This window comes from Saccopteryx leptura, chromosome 2 (genome assembly GCF_036850995.1).
Source record: "Saccopteryx leptura isolate mSacLep1 chromosome 2, mSacLep1_pri_phased_curated, whole genome shotgun sequence".
Classification (NCBI taxonomy): domain Eukaryota; kingdom Metazoa; phylum Chordata; class Mammalia; order Chiroptera; family Emballonuridae; genus Saccopteryx; species Saccopteryx leptura.
The window spans coordinates 245,120,397-245,137,805 of record NC_089504.1 but is presented as its reverse complement, the minus strand read 5'-3'; the positions used below and the strand labels follow the sequence as shown (position 1 = coordinate 245,137,805).

Below are 17,409 nucleotides of genomic sequence, written 5' to 3'. Positions count from 1 at the left end.
AAATGTTTGTTTCCATTTGTGACACATTAGTCTAGCTGCAAATATACCACTCATGTTCTGTGTGTTTCTGCTTAATTTCCAGGACTGTGTGCAGCTGAACCAGTACACACTGAAGGATGAGATTGGGAAGGTAAGTATTCTAGGAGCCAGGGCATCTCAGACAGCACGGGGGTGGGGTGGGGACTGCTTGAGCTGGGAGCGGGAGTCGGAGGGGAGTCCTCAGAGACAAGGGTGGAGGCAGAGTTTTATGATTCATGGTTCGTGTGTTTTGTTTTGTTTTTATATCATAATATTAATGTTTCTGGACCAGCACAGAAAGCGTCTGGGAAAATCCATATCACCATGGTGTGATAGTGACATTACACCCATATTAGTTGGTTCTTTTTCCCCCTGAGATACTCTCATGTCTCTTTTTGCTTTTGTTTTACCCAAAGGCAGTATCATCACAGGACTCAAAAAACTCACACCTGGGCCCTGGCCGGTTGGCTCAGTGGTAGAGCATCAGCCTGGCGTGCAGAAGTCCCGGGTTCAATTCCCGGCCAGGGCACACAGGAGAAGCGCCCATTTGCTTCTCCACCCCCCCCCCCTCTCCTTCCTCTCTGTCTCTCTCTTCCCCTCCCACAGCCGAGGCTCTACTGGAGCAAAGATGGCCCGGGTGCTGGGGATGGCTCCTCGACCTCTGCCCCAGGCGCTAGAGTGGCTCTGGTCGCAACAGAGCGACGCCCGGAGGGGCAGAGCAACGCCCCCTGGTGGGCGTGCCGGGTGGATCCCGGTCGGGCACATGTGGGAGTCTGTCTGACTGTCTCTCCTCGTTTTCGGCTTCAGAAAAATACAGAAAAAATTTTAAAAAAACAAAAAAAACTTACACCTGGCTCTGGATGGATAGCTCTGTTGGTTAGTGTCACCCTGAAGTACAGAGGTTGCTGGTTTGATCCCTGGTCAGTGCACATGCAGGATCAGATATTCCGGTCTCTCTCCTGCTCTCTCCTTTTCTCTCTCTAAAATCAATAGAATAAACATTAAAAAAGAAAGAAAAGAAAAATAAAGAAACTCACATCCGGCCCTGGCCGGTTGGCTAAGTGGTAGAGTGTTGGCCCAGCGTGTGGTTTTCCCAGGTTTGATTCTGGGTCAGGGCACACAGGAGAAGCACCCATCTACTTCTCCACCCTCCACCTCTCACTTCTCTCTTCTCCTCCCACAGCCATGGCTTGATTGGCTTGAGTGAGTTGGCCCTGGATGCTGAGGATGGCTCCATGGCCTCCACCTCAGGCACTTAAAAATGGCTCTGGTTGGAACAGTGCAGCAGCCCCATATGAGCAGAGCATCGCCCCCTAGTGGGCTTGCCAGGTGGATCACGGTCAGGGCCCATGCGGGAGTCTGTCTCTCTGCCTCCCCTCCTCTCACTAAAATAAAAACAAAACAAAAATAAAACCTCACATCTATGCCTGGCCTTTGGTGGCACAGTGGTTAAAGTGTTGACCTGGAATGCTGAGGTTGCCAGTTCGAAACTCTGGGCTTGCCTGGTCAAGGCACATACAGGAAGCAACTCCTCTGAATTAATGCTTCCTGCTTCTCCCTTTTCTCTCTCTTTCTCTCTCTGCTCTCTAAAAATCAATCAATAAATAAATGTTAAGAACTCACCTACCGCCTGACCAGGCGGTGGCACAGTGGATAGAGCATCAGACTGGGATGCGGAAGGACCCAGGTTCGAGACCCCGAGGTCGCCAGCTTGAGCACGGGCTCATCTGGTTTGAGCAAAAGCTCACCAGCTTGGACCCAAGGTCACTGGCTCGAGCAAGGGTTTACTCGGTCTGCTGAAGGCCTCCGGTCAAGGCACATATGAGAAGGCAATCAATGAATAACTAAGGTGTCACAATGAAAAAACTAATGATTGATGCTTCTCATCTCTCTGCGTTCCTGTCTGTCTGTCTCTATCTATCCCTCTCTCTGACTCTTTGTCTCTGTAAAAAAAAAAAAGAACTCACCTGCTAATAGAGAGCAAACATAAATGAGCAAAGCATGCTAGGTATGACGGTAAGGAGTGGTGAGGTCTGTGGTCAGCTTTTAACCTACGGAAATGAGAGCTCCATGCATGAAGCACACTAGGTATGAGAGTAGAGAGTAGTGAGGTCTGTGGCAAACCAACATATGGAAATGATTATAACTCCATATGGTCAGATCATGTGCTTTTCTGAGACTGGGAATCTGAATTTTTATACCCAGTTCTGTTTTTAAAAATAAACTTTCTAAGAACTATAGATCTAACAAAATACAGTTGCAGAGAAGATTTGGCCAACGGGCTGCCAGTTTATAACCCGTACTGCGGTCCTCGTTTAGCAACTCAATTTTTTTTTTTTTTTTTTTCCTGAAGCTGGAAACGGGGAGAGACAGTCAGACAGACTCCCGCATGCGCCCAACCGGGATCCACCCGGCACGCCCACCAGGGGGCGATGCTCTGCCCCTCCGGGGCATCGCTCTGTTGTGACCAGAGCCACCCTAGCGCCTGAGGCAGAGGCCAAGGAGCCATCCCCAGCGCCCAGGCCATCTTTGCTCCACTGGAGCCTCAGCTGTGGGAGGGGAAGAGAGAGACAGAGAGGAAGGAGAGGGGGAGGGGTGGAGAAGCAGATGGGCGCTTCTCCTGTGTGCCCTGGCCGGGAATTGAACCCGGGACTTCTGCACGCCAGGCCGATGCTCTACCACTGAGCCAACCGGCCAGGGCCTAGCGACTCAATTTTTGATTGTCTGTCATGGTCATCTCCCTTTATCCAGGGCTCCTATGGCGTGGTCAAGTTGGCCTACAATGAAAATGATAATACCTACTATGTGAGTACCCACATTCCCCCTCCCTTCCCCCATCCTTGTCTAAAGGGACAAAAGTCTCCTTTCTAGCACTCAGCTTCCTTGAAGGTTTTCTTAGCTGTTGTCTCATTTTATTGTTAGTCCATAGTCATTTTGTGCGTTAGGAAGGGTGTGCTGTTCCCATTTTACAGATGGGGACAGAGGGAGGTGACGTGATGGCTCAGGAAGAGTGAATGAATGAATTCAGCAGATGTGTTATAGTGCTCACTCTGGGCTCCCATTTCTACATCCACCGTAGCCCTCACAACTGGGAGGCAGTGAGCCAAATGGCCTTTGTAGCCGAGGCTTTGCAGTCACTCCAGTGTGGGTTCACAGCCTGCCTCTCCCGTGTGCCAACTGCATGGCCTCGGGTGGCTGTCATAACAGTGGAACCTCAGTTCTCCCTGTGGAAAGTAGCCGTCAGACCCATCCCTCGCCCATCGCTCGGGCTCCCTCCTGTCTTGATAAAGTGGCAGTGAGTCAGTCCTGAGGCTATGCTCTCCCAGCTGGGAGAGCTGACCTGGAACCTCGGAAGCACCCTCAGGGCTCCGCATGACCTGCGGCTGCCTGACCCCCTCTGGTGACAAGGTACTCACCGTGTTCCCTGGGGCGCTGAGAACTTGGGCCAGCCCAGGAGTGGAGGGAGCCCTCCCTACCCCCTCCTCCGCGCTTTAATCAGGACATGGGGGTCTTTCCTCCCGCAGGCTATGAAGGTGCTGTCCAAAAAGAAGCTGATCCGACAGGCGGGCTTCCCACGTGAGTTGGGCAGGCCGGGTGGCCTTTGTTCTTGGGTGCGGGGGCCTGGGCTTGGCAGAGAAGATCCCACTGAGTGGTGTCCCCTGCGGAGGGTGCCTTGGGTGGACATCCCAGAGACAGCGCTGGGTCTCCTACTGAGGTTTTATTCACTAATATTCATTAAAAAATATTTATTAACATAATACAGATTTCAAGTCAAAACACCCATGAGAGAAAAATAATTTGGAAGCTCCTCAACAAGTTAAATATGGAATTACCACATGAACCAGTAATTCCACTCCTAGGTGTACACCCACGAGAAATGAAGGCATATGTCCACCCAAAAGCTTGCACATGAGTGTTCTTACAAACATATTTATAATAGCCAAAAAGTGGAAACCACCCACATGTCTGTCAGCCGACGAATGGATAAACAAAAAGTGGTCCGTCTGAGGGGCCTACTCAGCCGTAGGAAGGAATGAAGTGCTGATTCATGCTGTCATACAGATGACCTTGGAAACATGATGCTGAGTGGAAGAAGCCAGTCATAAGGTCACCTGTTGTGTGATGCTACTTATGGGAAATGCACAGAATAGATCCATCTATAGAGAAGCAGACGGGTCATTTCCAGGGGTTAGGGGATAAGGAGAACTGGGGAAGACGGCTGATAGATACAGGGTTTTGGGGGGCAAGCCATGAAAATGTTCTGGATTAGATGGTGGTGATGGTCGCACAACCTCATGAATGTGCTAAAAACCACCGAAGTCTAGTTTTCAAAAAGATGAATGAGGCCTGACCTGTGGTGGCGCAGTGGATAAAGCCTTGACCTGGAAATGCTGAGGTCGCCGGTTCGAAACCCTGGGCTTGCCTGGTCAAGGCACATATGGGAGTTGATGCTTCCAGCTCCTCCCCCACTTCTCTCTCTCTCTCTCTCTCTCTCTGTCTCTCTCTCTCTCTCCTCTCTAAAAAATAAATTAATTAATTAAAAAAAAAGATGAATGAAAAAAATTTATATACTATGAGGAATTTGAAGCCATGTCTACCAAAAGAGCAAAGAACAGGAAGGCTTGTAATGGAGAACAACAGGTTCTTGGGGGGGAACACCCAGTATAGTGCACAGAGACGTGAGGTAGAATTGGGCACCTGGAGACCTGTATAATTATGTTAACCAGTGTCAGTCTAATAAATCCAATTTAAAAAAAATAAACCTACAATGATATTAATATTGGATGTAAAATTAGCCTCGCCAAAGCTCGCCCTGTTTGCCTTTTATAAAGAATGTCTAATAAAACGAGAAATGGGCCCTGGCCGGTTGGCTCAGTGGTAGAGCGTCGGCCTGGCATGTGGAAGTCCCGGGTTCGATTCCCGGCCAGGGCACACAGGAGAGGCGCCCATCTGCTTCTCCACCCCTCCCCCTCTCCTTCCTCTCTGTCTCTCTCTTCCCCTCCCGCAGCTGAGGCTCCATTGGAGCAAAAGATGGCCCGGGCGCTGGGGATGGCTCCGTGGCCCCTGCCGCAGGCACTAGAGTGGCTCTGGTGTAACAGAGCACCGCCCCAGATGGGCAGAGCATTCGCCCCCTGGTGGGCGTGCCGGGTGGATCCCGGTCGGGCGCATCCCGGTCGGGCGCATGCAGGAGTCTGTCTGACTGCCTCCCTGTTTCTAGCTTCAGGAAAAAAAAAATACAAAAAAAAACAAAAAGGAGAAATGAGAATGGAGGGGGCTCCCCCCCCCCCCGGGCAGCCTCTACTTTTGGCTCTTTTAGAAGCTGGTAATTACGGCATGTGGTCATATCGTAGACCTGCAGGTGACCCTCTTCGAGGCAGCTCCGACATAAGCCCCGCAACAACATCTCTGGGCAGGATGTCAGCATGGGCCCAGCAGAGAAAGTAGATAAGGAAAATCACAAACCCCCTCCTCTCACCAAGACCCTGTTTCTCCTGCCTCTCTGAACTCCGAGCCAGATAATATCCTGTGCCATTATTTCTGGATTTATCCATTGTCAACTTCCTCAAAGACAGCGGAGGACTTCGTGTGCTTCAGCCACGCGCCTTACCTCCCTTTCCCAACCAGTCAAAGAAACGATGCCATGCTGCTTAGCCCCTGCATTGTTGCTACATCTGTCACCTCCCTCCTTGTTCCAACAGCTGTCGTGGGTGTCTCCCAACTACTCACTTTGTGAGAGTGTCCTGTCCCCTGCCTGTCCCCTCCGTCCCTTTTCCCCTTTTCCTCTGAACTCTTCTTCACATCCCAGTTCTGACCCCTGCTCCTTGGTTTTACTTTCCCGAGCCTCGCCATGCCTACATTTGGTTCTGTGAATCACGCTTAGATCGTTGCTTGCATATATGGTGTGCCCTGAGATGTTAGCAAAACAGCTTTGGGCTGGTCTTGAGTTTGGAAGTACGACGTGTTGGAAGACCGAGTGCAGCCGGATCCTGTGCCTGGCCCTTGTCACCGATCTGTAAACATTTTTTGGCGTAGTGTTGTAGGTTAGTTTTTTTTGTTTGTTTGTTTCATCAGCTCTTAACTTTTTTCTATTTCTGACTTCGTTGTCTATCTCTGCTGTTTCTAGTGTTAAGGAGAGGAGGGGTAATGGTTGGGAGCTCCAGAGAGAAGTGACCGACCCACCCTGATAGGCTGACATTACCAAACCAGACCTCGGTACCTTGGTGAACCTGACTCTCCCTGTGGCCTAGGACGTGGGATGGGAAGGGAGGGGGTTCACAGTAGGCCGAGCAAGGGGATTGTGGTTTCAGCCTCACTGGTTTTCAACAGCAGGAGAGACAGATGATGAGAAGGCTGCATAAAGACCCTGGTGGCCTCAGTCACTTCAGCCCTTGGCAGGGGACTGTCTCTTTGCCCTCACCCTGAGGTGGTTTGTGTCTCCTTCAGGTCGCCCCCCGCCACGAGGCACCCGGCCAGCCCCAGGGGGCTGCATCCAGCCCAGGGGCCCCATTGAGCAGGTGTACCAGGAAATCGCCATCCTCAAGAAGCTGGACCACCCCAACGTAGTGAAGCTGGTAGAGGTGAGGTCGGCAGTGGGGGGGGGACACAGAGGAGGAGGGCCTGGCTCTGTTATCACCCAAATGCCACATGGGTATTTCTGGGGTAGAGCCACGTCATGTCAAATAGCTTATTGTGGGGCTCAGTAGTCATTACCGATTTAGGCTCCTTCACAACCCTGTTATTTCGTGTGATCCTTACCCCTCCCTGAGACTACTCCCATTTTACAGATGAAGAAATTGAGGTTCAGATGGATACTGAGGCGTGCCCTTCACTCATTTTTATCACTCTGAAGCTGGTTCTCTTTCTAGTGCATATATGTGTAATTGGTGCACAAAGGCAGCCATATATAAGTAAACAGATGGGCATGGCCGTCTTCTGATATAACTATTTATAGAAACAGGCGACGGGCCGGATTTGGTGTGGACACTAGAAAGCTTGCCAGCCATGGCTCTAGACCTGCAGTTCTCACACTCTGGTTTCAGGACTCGTTTATACTCTTGAAAATTACTGAAGACCCCCCTCTAAAGCTTTTGCTTATGTTGGTCTTACTTTCTTATTTATGTGGGTAAATATTACTTACTAATATTTACTACATGAGAATTTAAAACTGAGAAATCTAAAAATTATTGGGTCATTTAAAAGACTAATCCTACTTCATATTAATATGGAAAAATATATTTTCTGAATAAAGACATGTAGTGAGAAGAGAGACATGGTTTTTACATTTTTGCAGATTGTCCTTGTGGCTGAGGTCTGCCTTAATAGAGAACAGCTAGGTTCTCTAGTCTGCTCCTGCGTTCAGCCTGTTGTGATACCACGTCATGTGGTTTTCGGGAATTCTCTTTACACTAGTAGAGAATGAGAGTGAAAGAGGCACACATTGCTTTTGTTTTAAAGTAAAGATAGTTCTGACCTCGTGGATTCCCTGAAAGCATCGTGGGGACACCCAGAAGTCCCTGGGTCATATTTAGAGCTCCTCCGATCTAGATGACAAGGACTTGTAAATGCATGATACGTCCTGTATTGAATGTATGTTCCCAGTCCTTTGGAATACGGAGTAGGAGGAGCCAGCTCAGCCTGAAGAGGCTGGGGAAAGCTTCTTGGGGGAAGTGATGTTTGAAATGGCCTGGTTGTTCCTGGATGGAGAGGATAAGGAAGGGTATCACAGGGAAAGGAACAGCATATGCAAAGGGCCTGAGGCTTCTATGTGAAGGGGCTTATCCTGACTTTTGGTAGGTGTGAGGGTCAGCAGTCACACTGCCTGGTATCCACTGGGTACTGAACTCTAGGTGGGTCATCCCCTGGGTCTGTCTTGACCCTGCCATGCAGGGTTTAGGGCTCCAGATTGGCTTCCCTGGGCCTCTGCCTAGGGTTCATCCCTTTCTCAGGGCTCTTGTCCTGTTGATCTTGGGTGGCTGGGGAAGGGGAGTGTGATGTGAGAGGAGGCAGGAGGACCTGTCTAGCCGAAGAGCCTGCCTTTGTTTCTTCTGAGAGAGTAGAGAGATGGTGGCTGCAAGCCGGCACTGTCTCAACTCCGGGTTCTTGAGTGGGCATCTGACAGGAAGCCCAGGGGCACTCATTAGCAGGTGGCTCTGGGTCCTGATGGGACCTCCCTTCTTCCCACCGCCCTGTGACAGGTGGCCTCTCCACCCAACAGCAGTGTTTGCCAGCCCACCTGTTTGTTCCATTCATCAGATATTTCCTGAGCACCTACTATGTGCCTTGTCCTGTACAGGGTAGCCTGTAGTCAACTGAGGTGGATACAGCCTGGTGCGTGTCCTTTGGAGAGGAGGAAGAAAGGTAGAAATAGTATGAGATGGAAGCAGAGGCCATGAAGGAAGGAAAAGAGAGAGTGTTGAGGGGAGTTCCAGGCTCGGAGGCCTCATGTCCTGCTGGGGTGGGGAGAAAAGGGATAGGGTTTGAATTTTCACCTTAAAGGTCATCCAGTTGTCTCCTAGGAGATAGGTGGGAGTCTTATTCAAGCTGAGACATTTCCCAGGGAGGAATTTGCCCCCTCCTATTGGTAATCTCCTGTCTGGGTATTTCAGACCCTTGAGGGTTGCGCCGGATGGTGCTTCTTTTCCAGATGGCCGTCGGGATGGCACACTCGGGGGTTTTTTCCTGTGCCCTTCATCTTAACTAGGAAAAGTAGTGGCTGCGCTACCCCCCCATTGGCAAATGTGGTCACGCAGATGCTGCTTCTCCTCCGCTCGTATCTGATCTCTCTCTCTCTCTCTCTCTCTCTCTTCCTCTCCCTGTGCCTGATTCCGGCCTGTTCTGCGTGGCCGTGCCACCAGGTCCTGGATGACCCTAATGAGGACCATCTGTACATGGGTAAGACTTGAGCCCTTGCCTCCAGCCACCCTTGCTCAGGCAGCTGTGCCTGCCCAAGCCCAGGTGTCCTCTGGAGGTAGCCCCCGCCCCTGACATCTCTCACCAAGGACAGCTTCTCCTCTTCCGTGTCAGCGGGGGGCCAACCGGGAGCCCCAAAGAGCGCTGCACTCCTCATGGGAAGCAGGACGTGGACTTGCTGGGACTTCCTTTGTCTGGATGTCCTATGCGTTCGTTTGCAGATATCGAAGAGTATGAATGCTGGGCACCGCTGTAGGCACTGAGGATGCCTTTACAAACAATTTAGAAGCTATATAGAAAATAACATCAGCTGTGTTCACTTTAAAAAATTGTCAAAGAGCGGAGGACCCGGGTTCGATTCCCAGCCAGGGCACATAGGAGAAGCGCCCATTTGCTTCTCCACCACTCTGCCGCGCTTTCCTCTCTGTCTCTCTCTTCCCCTCCCGCAGCCAAGGCTCCATTGGAGCAAAGATGGCCCGGGCGCTGGGGATGGCTCTGTGGCCTCTGCCTCAGGTGCTAGAGTGGCTCTGGTCGCAACATGGCGATGCCCAGGATGGGCAGAGCATCGCCCCCTGGTGGGCAGAGCGTTGCCCCATGGTGGGCGTGCCGGGTGGATCCCGGTCGGGCGCATGTGGGAGTCTGTCTGACTGTCTCTCCCTGTTTCCAGCTTCAGAAAAATGAAAAAAAAAAAAAAAAAAAAAAAAATTGTCAAAGAAAAATGTGAACATTTAAAAATGTGAACATTACAAAAGTACGAATAAAAATGTGAACATTACAGAGTTACAATATTTCTCAAAATGTGGTGCCATCGCTACTTTAAATATAGATGATTTAGGTGGCACGTAGCCAAACATAAAAAAAAAATTTTCTTTTAGATTCATTTTGCCATTATATAGGAAAAACTCTAACCAGCACACTAAACTCATGACTTCATGGATAACATTACCTAGGATAAGGCCAGGAAATTTAAAACTGAGTCTTTTAGAGAGAAGGAGAAAAATGAAACAAGTAACAGTTTACATGATGTATAGATACGGCTAGATTATAAACACGGTAGGCCCATGAATGAAATTGGAGGAAATTCAGCAGAAATCACAAAATGTAAAAGATCCTTTCTGGCTCAGAATGGTGGGATCCCCAGCCTAATTCGCTCACTTGGGACCCCAGACCTGACTCCCCATAGCTTTGGCCTGTTTTTGAGAAAGTCGTTTATTCATTCACCAAACATTACAATGTATCAGTCCCTGTTCCAGATTCTTCACGGAACAAGAATTCAAAACTCCCTGCCCCTGGGATACTTTATCGCTCTAGTGAGGGCAGATGGACACATTTGGTACCCAAGCATTATGTGTAGGTGTCCGCAGGTGACAGCATTGTGGAGAAGAGCAGACCCGAACAGGGTCAGGGGAACCAGGAGTCCAGGTTGGAGGACTGGGAAATAGAATGGCTCCTCTATAGAGGAGCCTCACCGAGTGGCATTTGTGCAGGACCGTGGGGGCCAGATGGCAGAGGACACCTTACACCTTTGTAAAACCTTGTCCGTTACTCTGAGCAAGAAGGGCGCCATTGGAGGGTCTGAGCCGCGAAGTCCAACAAGGATAAAAAGAACATGACCCAAGCTCCAAAGAGCCATGTTTTGTTTTGTTTTTTTACAGAGACAGAGAGAGTTAGAGAGAGGGATTGATAGGGACAGACAGACAGGAATAAAGAGAGATGAGAAGCATCAATCATTAGTTTTTTGTTGCGACACCTTAGTTGTTCATTGATTGCTTTTTCATATTTGCCTTGACCATGGGGCTACAGCAGATCGAGTAACCCCTTGCTCAAGCCAGCGACCTTGGGTCCAAGCTGGTGAACTTTGCCCAAACCAGATGAGTCCACGCTCAAGCTGGCGACCTCGGGGTCTTGAACCTGGGCCCTCTGCATCCCAGTCCGATGCTCTATCCACTGCGCCACCGCCTGGTCAGGCCAAAGAGCCATTTCTTAAGTGTGAGGCAGGCAGCTTTGCCAACAGAGTTTGTCACTTCTTGAGGTGCTGTTGTGACAAGGAGCCATGCTGACCTTTGGTATTTGATTTTGAAGGCTTTGGAAATCTTTCCAGGGTAGCACATGTGGCCCACAGCAGGTGTCAGTGCGAGTCCTGCAGCTGCCGTCCTGATCCTCAAAGGGTGGCGAACATGATCAGTATTGCTAGAGGTTAAAAGCTTCCCACCTGCTTGCTGCTCAGCCTCAAGTGTGGTTAAACTGTGAGTGACTGAAAATAGACCTTGTTGCAGCAAGCCAGCTTCCCCCTCCGTGCCAACTGATTTCTGGTACTGGGGTGGGTGGGAGGAAGGAGCAGAAATTCACAAAAGGGCTCTTGAAAGATGAAATTCACATAACCACTTGGTGGGGGGGGGGGGGGGACCAGGGCTGAGGGACCAGCGCTCCAGTCTGCGGCCTTACCGTCAGGGCTGTTGCCTTTGCTTTTGGCCAGTCTGAAGCCACAACGGGTCTGCCCGACCTCTGTTCTGCCCAGCGCTGGTTGATGAACTTGAAGACGGGGGGGGCCTGCCCCCGGAGAGTCAAGTTCCTTCTCTGGTTAGAACCTGTTTGTTGAAGCAGTTGGCGCTCTTTCCCCTTGGCCACCTCAGCCCTTGGAGAGCTTTGAAAAACCTTTTGGTCTCTTCCCATACACTCACTCCAGCATGGGTAGGTGAATCTAGCCACAGGCAACTCTAAAGTCATCTCTACTTGATTTTGAAACCTACTGAGCCATGCTTTCACTTTCTCAAGGACAGCTTTATGTCCCCAGCTCGGTTTGCCCAAGCAGAACAAAATCAAGATAACAATGCCACGCAACTCAGTAATTCCACACTTGGGTGGAATTCATAGACTCAGAAGAACTGAAAACATAAGCAGACAAACACTTGCCCATGAATGTGTGTATGTGAGCGCTCCCTGCAGCATTATTCACCACAGCTGAAGTGTAGAGATGACCCAGGTGCCCATCAACTGGGAAACGGATAGACACAATGTGGTCCGTCCACACAGTGTAATGATACGCGGCAATAAAAGGGAACAAAGCACTGATAAATGCTACAACACGGACAAGAACATTGTGCTAAGTGAAAAAGCCAGTTGCAAAAAGTCAACAGTGGATGATTTCACATATATGAAATCTCCAGAATAGGCAAATCTGTAGAGACAGGAATCAGATTAGTAGCCTGTCCAGGCGGTGGCACAGCGGAAAGAGTGTCAGCCTGGCACACGGAGGACCCAGGTTTGAAAACGCAAGGTTGCCAGCTTGACGCGGGCTCACCAGTTTATTGATACCTATTCATGCTGTTTCTTGACTCGAAGCTTTCCTAGGGTTTTGAAGACCCCTGGGCTACTTCTTTGAACCTAAGTAAATCGACATTTGGGTTGTATCCCCTTACATCTGACAGAGTTTAGCATTGGTCTTATCCCTGGGACCTCTGAGGTATGAGTGGAGAGAGATGTCCCTGCATGTCTCCTGTGTTCCTGCTTTGTTTTCTCTGGGTATTTTTTTTTTAAGATTTGATTTATTGCTTTTTAGAGAGAGGAGAGAGGGCGGGAGACGGGAAGGGTGGAGGAACGGAAAGCATTGACTTATAGTAGTTGCTTCTCATGTGTGCCTTGATTGGGGAAGCCTGGGATTTCAAACCAATGATCTCAACATTCCAGGTTGATGATGCTTCATCCACTGCGCCATCACAGGTCAGGCAGTATTTTTTTTAAATTGATTTAGGGAGAGGAAGGGAAAGAAGAGAAAGAAACGTCGATTTGTTGTTCTACTTATTTATGCATTCACTTGTTGATTCTTGTATGTGCCCTGACCGGGGATCAAACCTGCAACCTTGGAATATTGGGAAGATGCTCTAACCAACTGAACCTCCTGTCCCAGAGCTTTCTCTGGGTATTTTGAGGACTAGAAGTCCAGGCAGGCTGGGGTCCCAAGGACATCAGAAATCTCTTACCCCGGACCTGGCCGGTTGGCTCAGCAGTAGAGCGTCGGCCTGGCGTGCAGGGGACCCGGGTTCGATTCCCGGCCAGGGCACATAGGAGAAGCGCCCATTTGCTTCTCCAACCCCCCTCCTTCCTCTCTGTCTCTCTCTTCCCCTCCCGCAGCCAAGGCTCCATTGGAGCAAAGATGGCCCGGGCGCTGGGGATGGCTCCTTGTCCTCCGCCCCAGGTGCTAGAGTAGCTTTGGTCGCGGCAGAGCGACGCCCCGGAGGGGCAGAGCATCGCCCCTGGTGGGCGTGCCAGGTGGATCCCGGTCGGGCGCATGCGGGAGTCTGTCTGACTGTCTCTCCCCGTTTCCAGCTTCAGAAAAATACAAAAAAAAAAAAAAAGAAAGAAATCTCTGACCCCTAAACTCCTGATGGGAACTTAGTGGCTTGATTTGGTGTACTGTTCTCTCTCTAGTCTCAAATTAGCTTCTGTGCTTCTTGGTGTTTTTAGGGGCAGTTGGGAGGAGGGGATGATGGGAAAGAAGATGGATTTCTAATATCCCAATGAAACAATTTACCCCTTCTGTTCCCTACAGTGTTTGAACTGGTCAACCAAGGGTGAGTGTCCCCATCCCACCCCCGGCGGTTGTGATGCCCAAAGCTTGGTGGGCTGCGGAGCTGAGCAAGGCGGTTCTGGGCTCTGCTGTGAGAGGAGGCAGATGCGCAATGTCTTCTCCGCTCCTCATGTGGGTGTCGAACTTTCAGGCCTGTGATGGAGGTGCCCACCCTCAAACCGCTCTCCGAAGACCAGGCCCGTTTCTACTTCCAGGACCTGATCAAAGGCATTGAGTACTGTAAGTGGGACCTGGAGGAAGGGTCTCTCCCAGGGTAGTTAGCATTCCTAGGGCGTGAGTGGAAAGTAGGGAGTTTCTTATTTTTCTCCTAGAGCTCAAAGAGGCGGGCAGGAAACAGAACTGTCTGAGATGCAGAGTCACGGGCAGCTGCAGAGAACCCTCCTGTGGCCATGCCCTGGTAGCAGAAACCCTTATTCCTACCCCACAGCAAAAATTAAGAGCAATGGCAAGAGTGAACATTTATCCATCACTTGCTGTGTTGACCAGGCATTGTTAGGGATTCTATTTCCCTTGTTCCTTATTCCCAGCAACCCTGGGATGGGCATCCTGTTTATCTCCTGGAACCTTAGTCTCCTCATCTGAAAAATGGGAATAAAGTGTCTGTTACCAGGGCTGAAATCAGCCAGTGCACATCAGTGGTTCTGATTGGCAGGTGTTATTCCTGATTCTGGTTGTTAAACATTTTGACTCTTATCCTTGCCTGTCACATTAGGATTGTGGCAAGATTTAAATGGGGTAAATAGGAAGTAGTTATCACAAGAATAGGTCCCAGACTGGGCACTCAACACAGGACGCTACTACCCATGTCATCATCTCCTCCATCATTATCATCATCATCATCACCACCACAGAAATGCAGTTGGGTCTTCCGGACCATAGGCTTGTTGTCCCCCGTGGGTTGACATCCAGGCTATTGGCAGGAAGAACTAACTAAGTCCTCAGTCCTGTTTCATGGTTGACACTTTAAATAGACCTGCTCTAGTCATTGTTGGTTTGGTGAGCAGGTTGAGTGCTGGCATTAGTAAATGAGAATGTGTTTGTCACAAATCTTGAAGCTTCTAGTGGGGAGCCAAGCTCCACAAAAACTCTCCATGCTCTGTCACTGGTGACTAAGACTATAGCAGGTAGTTCGTAATTGCTTTTGGCCATTTGTGTTTCATCATTTCTGAGGACGGGGAACATCCTTAAAGATGTTCAGGTGGGTGTCTAGCAGGTCTTGGAGAGGGAGCGTAGGAAGGCTCTGGGACCATGGTAGAACAGAGGCATCCAGCACGGGTATCTGGGCTGTGTTGACCACTTGGAATGCCTCCTGTGGTTTTCCTGCCCCCTCTCTCCCATCCGGTGTCTTCTCTGCCCCCCAGTACACTATCAGAAGATCATCCACCGGGACATCAAACCTTCCAACCTCTTGGTCGGAGAAGATGGGCACATCAAGATTGCCGACTTTGGCGTGAGCAACGAGTTCAAGGGCAGCGATGCGCTCCTGTCTAACACTGTGGGCACGCCCGCCTTCATGGCGCCCGAGTCGCTCTCTGAGACCCGGAAAATCTTCTCTGGGAAGGTAGGTTTGGACTTACCTAAGGTGCTGAGTTCTGCCTGTGTTCGGGTCCTCTCAGTTGTAAGTGGCAAAAATCCAACTTAGTGGCTGAAGCAGTGAATCCATTCAATTATGGAGATGAGTGGGGTACATTTGGCTTTGGGCTTGGTTACATACAGAGATTCAAATAGGAATCCATCTGTCTACCTCTTAGGTCTGTTTTCCTGAATGGGTTTCCTCCCCAGGTGGGTGGGTCACCAGCAGCTCCAGGCTCCTTTCTATCAGTTTACCAACAAGAAATAATCATTCCTCTTCCTGAAGAGCACCAGCAGAAATCCTGGGGTTGGCTCTGATTGGCTCAGCATGGGTCATGTGCCCATCCTTGAACCAATCACTGTGCCTGGGGGAAGCAGTACTCTCATTGATCAGGCCTGGGTCATGTGCCTGCCCAGAAGCTAGGGACAGGATCAACCCCACCTCAACTCCATGGACTGAGAATCAGTGAGAGGTGGTTCCCCAAAGGAAAGCTGGAGGAGTTGATGCTGGACAAGCAAAAGCGGTAGGTGCCCATCACCACTGTTGTCCCCTGTCATGAAACTCCTTCTTTTTTTCCTTGCAGGCCTTGGACGTTTGGGCCATGGGTGTGACACTGTACTGCTTTGTGTTTGGCCAGGTAACAGCGTGGTGGTGCCCTGCTTCCTGAGTGTGGCTGGATGGCTGCCTCAGATTAATAGTGACCTTTGCAGGGAAACAGTACTTACTCATTTAGAAGTCGTATATTTTTATTTCTACAGTTAGGTCTGAAAATGAAAAAGGATTCCTTCCCACAGGTATATATCTGTATGTGATAGTCATATCTGTGAAAACATGATCTGTTAAAATAGAAAGATGGGCAGAGGCTCTTAGAGGTTGTACATAGTTGATAGACTTAGGGCAAGGACAGCAAGTGTGCTACTGTCCCCACTTCTAAACCTGAGACAGACAATACTAATCAATAATTGCACTTTTCCTCCTGAGCCCAACACTGCTTTGATGTTTTCCTCCACAGAGCATTCCTAGAAGCTGTTTGTTAGAGGGATAGAATTGGAATCGATGTTGAAATCCATTTAGCGTTTTTGATTTAGGGAGTATTGTTTTGGTGTTTTGTCCTTTTTTGTCCTCTTTTTTTTTTTTTTTTTTTTTTTGCCGTTGTTAATCTTGATATTTAGGGGCTTCTGTTTTTTTTTATTTTTTTATTTATTTTTCTTTTTTCTTTTAAGTTTTCTTTAATTTTTCTGAAGTTGGAAACGGGGAGGCAGTCAGACAGACTCCCACATGCGCCCGACCAGGATCCACCCGGCATGCCCACCAGGGGGCAATGTTCTGCCCATCTGGGGCGCTGCTCTGTTACAACCAGAGCCATTCTAACGCCTGAGGGAGAGGAGCCATCCTCAGCACCCGAGCCAGCTTTGCTCCAATGGATCCTTGGCTGCGGGAGGGGAAGAGAGAGACAGAGAGGAAGGAGAGGGGGAAGGGTGGAGAAGCAGATGGGTGCTTCTCCTGTGTGCCCTGGCCAGGAATCGAACCCGGGACTCCTGCACACCAGGCCGACGCTCTACCACTGAGCCAATTAGGAGCTTCTGTTTTTAACTTTGAAGTGCGGCTTGATATCCAGAGATAAAAGCATGGATTTTCTTTTTGTGAGCTTGTGCTTCTATTGAGGAAAGTTTATAAAACTGGTTCTGTGAGAACGTAGGGGAGTTTGTAATCTCCTCCCCTTAACATTTGATTGGAAAATTTTCAATCATATAGCAAAGTTGAAAGAATTGTACAGTAAACACCCATGAGCCTGCCACTTGGATTCTGCCATAAAGAATCTTGCTTTGCCTCAGTCTACGTTACCTTTTTTACGTATTTCAGAGTAAGTTACCAGCATCTCGACACTTCCCAGAGCTCCAGGGTGCAGTGATTAGCTGGAGCTCTCACTGTGTGTTCGTAGTTCTCTTTTTGTGTGTGTTTGGTAAAGATGACATATAGTGAAATGTACAGGTCTTAAGTGTACTGTTTAATAAGTTTTGTTAGGTAGATATACCTGCGTCGTCCAAACTTCTTATCTCAAGATACTGCTCTTAAGTCATTTTCCTTGGGACAGGAGTGGACTAGGTCACTTTCTGAGACTTTTTCAACCTTCTAAGCATTCACATAAAGGTTCCTGTTTCCAACGTAATAACTGAGCTTCTCCGGAGTCAGGCCCTCCCCTGCTGGGGGAGATGGCTGATTTGTCCCCAGGAGGTGGCGTGTGAGTGGCTGCAGAGTCAGCCCAGTCTAGACTTAAATCCCAGTTTTGCACTTCCTGAGACATGTCACCTCTCTGACT

General features: G+C 49.5%; 1 protein-coding gene across 9 annotated transcripts in view; it reads left to right on the top strand.

Annotated features, from left to right (window-relative positions):
* LOC136395721 (calcium/calmodulin-dependent protein kinase kinase 2) overlaps positions 1-17,409 on the top strand; it is a 50,027-nt gene that overhangs the window by 18,456 nt on the left and 14,162 nt on the right. For 8 of the 9 annotated variants that reach the window (XM_066370959.1, XM_066370963.1, XM_066370957.1 and 5 more), the window contains 9 exons: positions 83-130; positions 2,770-2,823; positions 3,543-3,594; positions 6,463-6,596; positions 8,874-8,910; positions 13,478-13,499; positions 13,647-13,735; positions 14,878-15,077; positions 15,673-15,726. In XM_066370959.1, coding sequence (XP_066227056.1) covers positions 83-130; positions 2,770-2,823; positions 3,543-3,594; positions 6,463-6,596; positions 8,874-8,910; positions 13,478-13,499; positions 13,647-13,735; positions 14,878-15,077; positions 15,673-15,726 — 690 coding nt within the window. The remainder of the gene's footprint in view (positions 1-82; positions 131-2,769; positions 2,824-3,542; positions 3,595-6,462; positions 6,597-8,873; positions 8,911-13,477; positions 13,500-13,646; positions 13,736-14,877; positions 15,078-15,672; positions 15,727-17,409) is intronic. The other variant, XM_066370961.1, reaches the window with a different exon arrangement.